The 10,000-nt window shown below is 30.6% G+C and overlaps 1 protein-coding gene and 1 long non-coding RNA gene across 10 annotated transcripts in view; one reads left to right on the top strand and one right to left on the bottom strand.

The window, feature by feature from the left end:
- The window catches only part of LOC118445343 (uncharacterized), a 194,074-nt gene that overhangs the window by 179,175 nt on the left and 4,899 nt on the right, over positions 1-10,000 (top strand). For all 9 annotated transcript variants that reach the window (XM_085662493.1, XM_085662494.1, XM_035874673.2 and 6 more), the window contains 2 exons: positions 3,152-3,335; positions 9,785-10,000. The exon at positions 9,785-10,000 is cut by the window's right edge and continues 134 nt beyond it. In XM_085662493.1, coding sequence (XP_085518619.1) covers positions 3,152-3,335; positions 9,785-10,000 — 400 coding nt within the window. The remainder of the gene's footprint in view (positions 1-3,151; positions 3,336-9,784) is intronic.
- Positions 9,931-10,000, bottom strand: part of LOC146872434 (uncharacterized) — a 12,884-nt gene continuing 12,814 nt past the window's right edge. Inside the window, exon 2 of the long non-coding RNA XR_014983214.1 lies at positions 9,931-10,000. This exon is cut by the window's right edge and continues 132 nt beyond it. This is a non-coding gene — a long non-coding RNA (uncharacterized LOC146872434).

The following is a 10,000-nucleotide window of genomic DNA, read 5'->3' as shown; positions in this document are numbered from 1 at the left end:
TGCTGTTGCTATTGCCGTTGCTGTTGCTGTTGCTGTTACTGTTACTGTTACTGACACTACTGATGTTGTTGCGCTGGTGTTGCTGTTACTGTTGCTGTTACTATTGCTGTTGCCATTGCCGTTGCTGTTGCTATTACTACTGTCAGATTACACCGACGCGAAGCGTTAACTCTACTCGCTTGCCCTAACCGTTTACGAGCGAGTTTACGTTTACGCGGTTCGAGTGGTACGGTGCTCACGATAGTCGCGAGCAATGCTCTTGTTAACACCCCGTTAACTCGGCCCTCGGACAACCTCATAAAATTCGATGGCTCGAAAGACTACCATACTTGATTCTATAGGCGCACGACGAATTCTCAATACCGATGAATTTCTACAAATTTAAATCAGCAAACCGACGACGGTTTTTCTTCTTTTTCTTCTTCTTCTTCTTCTTCTTTTTACGAATTCGTTCGATTAATTCAACCCTCAATCCTTCAACTCCCTTCCTAAAATTCCTGTCATTCTTCTTTCCCATCTTTTCTCTTTCTTTTCTTTTCTTTTCTTTTCTTTCCTTCCATTCATTTTTTCTCCTTTTTCTTTTTTTGCCTTTTAGAAATACATTCGATAAACACATTCATTTTCTAATATACAATTTCTAATCTATTTGTTTGTTTTTTCCCCTCCCCCCCCACTTTTCTTTTCTTAAGTTTCCTCGTTCTCTTTTTTCTTATTCCTTTTAAACGTTTCGATCAATAAATTTCTTTTCATCCTCAATAGGATTTCTTCTCGTTTTGTCGTTATCGAAAAAAAAATTCATGCAAGAAGAAGAAAAAAAAGGATGAGAGACGAGAGATCGAAAAGAAAAAAAAAAAAAAAAAAAAAGAAAAGCAAAGAAAAAGGAAAATAAACAATCTTGAACAACAATTAATATCTATCTGTGGTGTGACAATAAATAATGACTAAGTGATGATAATTAAAAAAAAAAAAAAAAAAATTATATACACCATATTATATATACATATATTATGTATATATATATATATATATATAATAACACATTCGATGTATAACATTATATATATATATATATATATATATATATATATATATATATATATGTATATATTATATCGTATCATAGATCGCGTACGTTCTCTACCGAAATAAATTTTCTTTTTTTTTTTTTTCGATAGGAAGAAAGAAAATAAATAAATTAATTAATTAATTAAATAAATGAATAAATAATTCGTACTAATTCGAATTAATCGTTTCAGTTAGTTGGCTTAGGAAATATTTCACCCCTTGTATACATACGTACACACATACATACATATATACATACATATATATCTATCTCTCTCTTTTTCTTTTTCATCGTTTTGTCATACCACCTGTGATGTTCGCAAAGAGGCTCGTAAAAGCGTGCCGTTCGCGTGATGCTCGCGAATTCGTTACTACTCTTGTTAACGCCCTCCTCTCGTCCTCCTCCTCTTCCTTTTCCTCCTCTTCCTACCCCTTTGCAGCCCCTGGGCAAACCTCGTAAAATTCAGCGGTTTGCGCGCTGCCTCGTACGTAAACCATCGACGAATTTGCCGTCGTTCATCACGCGACGAATAAGGACGACTTTGGTCCTCCCCTCTTTTTAAAGAAATTCTCTCTCTCTCTCTCTCTCTTACTCGTTCGTTCGTTCGTTCGTTCGTTCGTTCGATCTTCCTCGCTCTCATATTTCGTGTAAATTATACATTCTTCCTGAATTTCCATCTCTTTCTACAGATACTTAAGTAGTACGTTTATACAATCTCGTTTGTCTGTCCGATTGAAAGTTTGAGAAAACTTTATATTCGGGTTTTAGTTATTTTTAGATGATAGCCTTTTTTTTCTTTCTTTCTTTCTTTCTTTTTTTTCTTTTTTTTCTTTTTTTGTTAATTAATCCTGTTCATTTTTTTTTCCTCTTTTTCTTTTTTTCTCTTCCTCTGGTTTCCCCCTCCCGCTTTTTTTCCACCGTTCTTTTTCCACTATTTTTCTTTTCTCCTTTTTCTTCATCTTGTTTTTTTCTTTTTTTTTTTTTACCCCCCTTCCTTTTTCTCATTTTCCCACTTTGTTCGCCATTTTTCTTTCTATCTTTCTTTCTTTTTTCTTTTTTCTTTTTTATTTTGGATTTTTGTTGTATCTTCTTCTTTTTTTTGCTTCGTCTTCGTTTTCGCATACGTTTCTCTCACGAGCGAAACTTTCGAATTCGCTTAACAGCGAATTAATAAATAGAATTAATCGAATTAAAGAATTCGAATTAATAATCCGACGATTTATTTATTTTTTCCTTCTTTTTTTTTTTTTATTTCTGATTTTTTTTCTTTTTGTCCTCTTTCCTTTCTAAGTTCTTTTTAAAAAAAAATGACGATGAGTATTTTAATGACTTTCGTTCGATCTTTTTTGACCAAACGAAAAGATAACAAAAGTAAAGAAAAGGAAAAAGAAAAAAAGAAGAAGCCAATAAAAGTTTAGTTTTTCCTAATTGAAATTAAAAGCATTAGTAATGATGGTTATCAATTTTTTATAACTCTTTTTATTTCTTTTTTATTTTTTTTTCTTTTTTTTTCCTCGAAAGAAAAGCCAATAGAAACGTACATATCTCAAGTTCGTGCTTTAGTAATGATAAGTAAAAACGATAGTTTCATATTTTTTGTTGTTTTTTTTCTTTTTTTTGTTTTCAATTAAGAAAGAATCTCTTATTTTCTTTAAGTTCAGTGATTAAACATATCTTTGTTTCTTTTTCAAAAGAGTATTTAATGAAAATTTAGTTTTTATATATTTTTTCATTTCTTTATTTATTTATTTTTTTTTTTTGTTTCCCCCTTTTTATTAACAACGACAAGAACGATGATACAATTTTTTTTCTTTTTTTTTTTTTTTTCTTTTTTTTTTTAATTACGAAAGAAATTTTCTATCCCACTTATCTTCGATTTCTTTTACTTTTAATTCTTCTTCTTTCATTTGTAAAAGAAAGAAAAAAAAGAAAGGGCGGGGGGGGGATGATGCGGGGGTAAAATTAACACAGAGACAAAATTGTTCATTCATTTATCCTTTTTATCTAATCTAACGAGATAAGATAATAAACGTGTTTTAATCTCTGTTTAATTGTATTGTTTTATTTTCTTTTGTTTTGTTTCAGGAACACCGATCAATCGATTACCGATTATGGCAAAATCAGTATTGGATCTTTACGAACTATATAATCTTGTGATTGCTCGTGGCGGTCTGGTCGACGTTATAAACAAAAAGCTTTGGCAGGAAATCATCAAGGGTCTCCACCTGCCTTCTAGCATAACTTCCGCCGCATTTACTCTTCGCACTCAGTAAGTAGACCGTAGAATTTCTCCTCTCTTATCCGATGTTCCATTCTTTCCTTTTCTTTCCGTTTTCTTTCTTTTCTTTCTCTCTCTCTCTCTTTTCTTTTTTTTTTCTCTTTTTTTTCTGTCTTCTCTTTTTTTTTTGTTTTGGTTTCGCAAAAGGGCGTGCCTACGTCGGAGTCGATCCAATTTCAATTTAACGATTGACTATATTATACCCTTTTATTATTTTTTTAATTTTTTTTTCTTTCTCTTTTCTTTTTTTTTTCTCTTCCCTCCTCCGCTTCTAACGATCTTCATTAATTTTATTTTACGCTTACGAGCATTTCTTTTCTTTTCCTTTTTTTTTTCCTTTTCTTTTCTTTTTTCTTATCTTTTTCTATTTCTTTTTCTACCTTCAATCGATTCTCCACGATAATAAGATGGACGAATCCTTCTTTCTTTCTTTCTTTCTTTCTTTCTTTCTTTCTTTCTTTCTTTCTTCTTTTTCTTTCTTTTGTTTTTTCTTTCTAGGTTCTTTATTTTTTTTGCAAATTTTACGAAACACAAATTCTACGAATATTTAAAGGTTCGCTTAAATATATGCACGTCTCTCTCTCTCTCTCTCTCTCTCTCTCTCTCTGTCTCTCTCTCTCTCTGTCTCTCTCGTTGCGTTAAAATTCGATTGACGAATTCGTTTTGAAATCTTGTTTTTTGTTTCTTTTTTCTGTTTTTTTTTATTTTTCTTTTTTTCTAAATATTCTTACGAATAGTATGCCGATCAATGGCATAAGATCTTCGATGTTTCTTTCCTCTTCTCGTTTTTTTCTTCTTTCCTTCTTTCTTTCTTTTTCTTTTTATCTTTTTTTTTTCTTTTTTTTTTGTACAATTACTTTTCCTCCTTTTCTATTCTCACAATTTCGAGATTAACGATGACTGAATCGTTAATAGCGATTAGAACGTTTGGAATTATTCGCGAACGATTCGTTTGTTTAAATCCATTGCAATAAAAAAAAGTGCATATTTAGTATTCGCGTGAACATTTTCTCATTTATCTTCTTCTTAATAACGAACGACAATGAAGAGAAAAGAAGAAGAAGAAAAAAAAAAAAAGAGAAATAAGCGACAAAGAAAAGAAAACAAATAAAAAAGAAAAGGAAATGAGAAAAAGGAAAAAAGGAAAGGAAAGAGTGATATAATTGATTGACAATTTGGGAAAAAAAAGAAAAGAGAAAAAAAAGAAGAAAAAAGAAAAAACAAGGAAAAGGAAAGAAAAAACCAAAAACAGAGAAAGAAAAAGAACGAACGAATGAAGAAATATGAAAAGAAAAGAAAAAAAAATAAAGAAGAAAAAAAATTTTCTCCGTTGTTAAGTCGATGATAAATTCGATAATGAGAGAAAGAGATAGAGAGATAGATAGAGAGAGAGAGAGAGAGAGAGAGAGAGAGAGAGAGTGAAATAAAAATGTCGTAACGATCGAACGGATTAATTTAAATATATACAAATTAATTGGAACACATAATAAATCATTGTTATTTTATTCTTACGTTAAATGCGAAAATTATGAAGATATAGGACGATACGGGAATAAAACGGTAAAAACGAATTCCCATTTAACATTCCCCCCTTTATCTTTCTCTCGCATACACACACACACACACACATTAACACACATACACATACATATGCATACATACATATATATATATATATATATATATATATATATATATATATGCATACAAAGGCAGACTAAAACGGACGGTGACAAACGTACCGTGTAATCGGATTTGGACGGATTCTCTTACAGGTTTTTCTAACTTTTTCTCAAGTTATAGTCTGCATATATATATATATATACATATATAATACATACAATAAATACATATATATATATATATATATATATATATATATATAGATACACATACGTTACATACATATACGAGGCGTGAAACGAGGTGGACGGTATAATCGATTCGATCGCCACCAATCTCTCTCTCTCTCTCTCTCTCTCTCTCTCTCTCTCTCTCTCTTTCTCTCTGTATCTCTATATCTATCTATCTATCTATCTCTTTCCTTCTTTTACAAGACATTCAAAGTTCCTATGACCGGTTAGAGGAATGATGGATGTGCCATCGAGTCTCGAGACGTTCTCGTCGCCCACCACGAGAGTTGAGAAGTTATTTTCGCGAGCATATGTACCTAAGGGAAAGAGATAGAGATATATAGAGATAGAGAAAGAGAAAGAGAGAGAGAGAGAGAGAGAGAGAGAGAGAGAGAGAGAGAGAGAGAGAGAGAGAGAGAGATAGTCTTCTTGTAATTCGAATTAGAAACCATCGTTCTCTCTCTCTCTCTCTCTCTCTCTTTTCCTTTCTATCTTTCTCTTTTTCATCCCTACATCGTCGTCTCCCCTTTTTTGACGTCTTCCTTCTATTTCTACCCCTCCAACTCCTCATTCACTTTCTCTCTCTTTCTCTGTCTCTCTGTCTCTGTCTCTCTCTCTCTCTCTCTCTTTGTCTCTCTCTCTCTCTCTGTCTCTTTCTCTCCCTCTCTTTATTACGTTTTCGTAGGATTGAAGAACCGTTCTCGCCATGTTAAATCTCTTTCGTCGAGCAATTTTCTTTTGCTTTTTCATCTTCGAGAATACGTCGTCTTTGACTTGGTAGGTCGATCCTCGAATCCCTATTTAGAATCGTCATTGGGTTCTGTCTCTAAAAGTGAAAAATATTAGAATGAGATAGAGATAGAGATAGAGATAGAGATAGAGAGAGAGAGAATTAGACGAGAAATAAATCATCCTTGATTTCGTATTTAGTCAATTTATTATTATATGAATTTTAATTTATTGATTTCTATAATATTTATTCATTATAAAATTATATATATATAATTATATTATAATTAATTAATATTTAATTATATATAATTATATTATAATCAATTAAATATATATATATATATGTATATAGGTTGGAATATTTGAATTATAGTAAATCTTAATTGGGAATAAATATTGATTAAAAATTTGTTCGATAAGAATGAACAAATGAAATTATGGTTTTATTATCTCTTTTAAAAATTGAAAAAAAAAAAACCATTTTCTCATTTCTCTTGCAGATAAGAAATTATTTTTCTCTCAATTTATTGATTTTTATAATATGTATTCATTCTAAAATTGTATATATATATATATATATATATATATATATATATATATATATATATATAGGGTGAAATATTTGAATTATAGTAAAACTTAATTGAATATAAATATCGATGAAAAATTTGTTCGATAACAATGAGCAAATGAAATTATGTTTTTACTTTCTTTTTGAAAAAAAAAAAGAAAAAAAAAAAATTTCCTCATTTCTCTTGCAGTTATGAGATTAAATTTCTCCCAATTTTATAATTCATTGATTTCTATAATATTTATTCATTCTAAAATTCTATATATATATATATATATATATATATATATATATATATACAAGATGCAATATTTGAATTGTAGTAAATCTTAATTGAATATAAATATTGATTAGAAATTTGTTCGATAACAAAGAGCAAATGAAATTATTTAATTTATTTTCTTTTCGAAAGAAAAGAAAAAAAAGGAGAAAAAAGAAAGTAAACGACATAGAAAGAGACAGAGAGGAGTGGAAAGAGCAGTGAATGGAAAAGAGAATAGCGCGAAGGATCGAAAGTAAGTAGGGAGAGTCAAAAAGGAGGAAAGAAAAAAGAAATAAAAGAAGAAAAAAGGAGCACAAAAAAAAAATCAAAAAAGCAAACAAAACAAAAGAAAGAGAAGGGAAAAGAAAACAAAACAAAAGAAAAAAAAAAAAGAAAAAAAAAAAGGAATCGAAAGAAGACAAAGCAAAAAGGGGGGAAAAGAAAGGAGATGTAAAAAAGGGAAAGAGAGAGAAAAAAAAAAAGAAAAAGAAAATAAAAGAGATTTTGCGGCACCGTAACGTCTCACATTCGTCCATCCTTTTGACACATTGATAATTCGTAAATATTGTTTATCTCGACGTGTTATCCAATTCTAACTTTCTCTCTCTCTCCCTCTCTCTCTCCCTCTCTCTCTCTCTCTCTCTCCCTCTCTCTCTCTCTCTCTCTGACCAATCTCCATCTCACTTTCTTTCTCTTCTATATCCAATCCGGAGGCATGCAAGGCGTCTCTCGGACGTGGCCTATAATTCGCGCTGGCATCGTTCGGTTTTTACGATTGTCTGGCCAGACTGCGGGCTAAACTAGCCGTCGACTTTAAAAGTTCGCGTCGGCAGCACACGTATACAGTTCTCAACGTGTACCACCACAACACGACGACAACAACAACAACAACAACAACAACAACAACAACAACAACAACAACCAACAAACTTAACAACACAACACACACAAACATATGCACACGCACAAACATATCTTTTCACACAACTCTGCCCTCCTTCCTCTTTCTCTTTCCCAACCCCTCCATCCCTCCCCTCCCCCCCCACCCCTTATACATCTCACTTCGTCCCATCACAACCCAACCTTGCATACAAACAAAATATATACATATATATATATATATATATATATATATGTATATGTATATAAAGAGATACGTACGTACCTACGTACATAAATGCAGATATATATATATGTATGTTTGTATGTATATATGTATATATGTATATATAGGGAAAGATTGGACAGGCAAACGGACTTCTTCGTTCGGGGGCATAAATCTCTACTTCTCTGGATGGTAATCGAATTCCGAGCGACGCCAAGAAAAAGAGAGAGAGAGAGAGAGAGAGAGAGAGAGAGAGAGAGAGAGAGAGAGAAAGACTATAGTTCTCCACTTTCGAGTCTTCTCTTATTAGGAAGCAAGAATAAGAAAAAATAAAGAGATAGAGAGAAAAAGAGGGTGGCAGGAAGGGAGAGAGAGTTTACGAAAAGCTCGTAAAAAATAAAAAAAGAAATTGAAAAGAACAAAAGAAAAAAGCTTTAAAGGGTTTAACGCGTAACGTAAGTTAACGTAAGTTAACGTAAGTTAACGTAAGTTAATGTAACCTTAACATTGTTTTCATCCTTTGATATTTGATCTAAAAAAGAGAGAGAGAGAGAGAAAAAAAATAGAAGAACTCTCTTTGATCGTGCCGAAAGTTTTAAATATATATATATACATATATATATATCTTCTCGCATAAAATATTCATGTTTGAATAGATTAGAAAGAGATAGTTATGTATGGAAAACGTATTGTGTATTTGGATGACATTACTATCGGCCATTATACGCAGGTGGAGGAGATTGGTATAACGTGAACGAGTTTGTGTACTTAAGATCCTTCCTTTATCGTTAATGATACGTAAGCTCTGGCAAAGAAAAATACACACAGTGAAGGAGATAAAGAAAAAGAGAGAGAGAGAGAGAGAGAGAGAGAGAGAGAGAGAGAAAGAAAGTATACGATGAAACGGTGTTGAACAGTTTGCGAAACAATCAGAAAATCCTAAATTTTCCTTCCTTCTTTAGAAAATATTTTCTTTTTCTACGAAATATAAAATTAATGTAATATTAACAGTCAAAGATATTTAAATGTTCTAATGAAAAAAAAAAAAGAAAAAATTAACGTTTAAATGTTCAAAGATATTTAAACCGTTCTATTATTTGTTAATTTTTTTTAAATAATTGAATACAATTATCCTTTTTAATATAAATTTCATATATATATAATGAAAGTTAAAATTAAAAATTGTGAATAAAACAAAAAAAATACATATATATATATATGTATATATATATATATATATGTGTGTGTGTGTGTGAATATATATATATACATATGTATGAATAAAATATTGAAGAACATTTAAATGTTAACATTAGTGAATTACTCGTAAACAAATTACTCGTTTACAAATGTCAATTTATAATTCCACCCTATCTCAAACCCTTTTCTCAAAAGAAAAAAGTAGTTAAAAGAAAAAAAAAAAAAAAAAAAAAAAAGGAAAAGATCAAAAAAGAAAATCGTTCGAATCACTTTATTCCATTTATCATGTCACTATAATAATATTTATTACTCAATGACATTGATAATTAATAGAAGAAAAAAAAAATAAATAAAAAAAAAAATATGACAATTAAATGTGATAATTAAAAAAAGAAAAAAAAAAAGAAAAAGAAATCCTCTTGTATCGTTCATTTTTTTTTTTTTTTACAAATCATTATTGCCCACAATGCCTTGCGCATCTTTCTTTCTTTCTTTTTTTTTTCTCACGTCTTTTCATTTGAAAAAAAAGAAAAAAAGAAGAAAGAAAAGAAAAGAAAAGAAAAAATATCAAACGATAGGACAACTGTAACAATAATCATTATCATCATCATCACCCATTATTATTATTATTATTATTATTATTATTATTATTATTATTATTATTATTATTATTATTATTATTAATTTTTCTTTTTGTTTTTCTCCTTCGCTTTGCAGATATATGAAATATCTCTATCCATATGAGTGCGAAAAACGACGATTATCGACTCCTGCGGAACTTCAGGCAGCAATCGACGGTAATCGTCGTGAAGGCCGCAGGAGCAGTTATGGGACATATGCTGCTGGTGGGCCAGGTAGCGAAGGCTTGGTCCAAAGAAATCCACCAAACTCGTTGGCGATGCGGGCCCAAATGTCACCATTATCATTGGTGAC

The sequence above is a fragment of the Vespa mandarinia genome, chromosome 18 (genome assembly GCF_050613455.1).
Source record: "Vespa mandarinia isolate Hongniang chromosome 18, ASM5061345v1, whole genome shotgun sequence".
Lineage (NCBI taxonomy): Eukaryota > Metazoa > Arthropoda > Insecta > Hymenoptera > Vespidae > Vespa > Vespa mandarinia.
The sequence above is the reverse complement of the archived record's forward strand: the minus strand, read 5'-3'. Positions and strand labels throughout refer to the sequence as shown.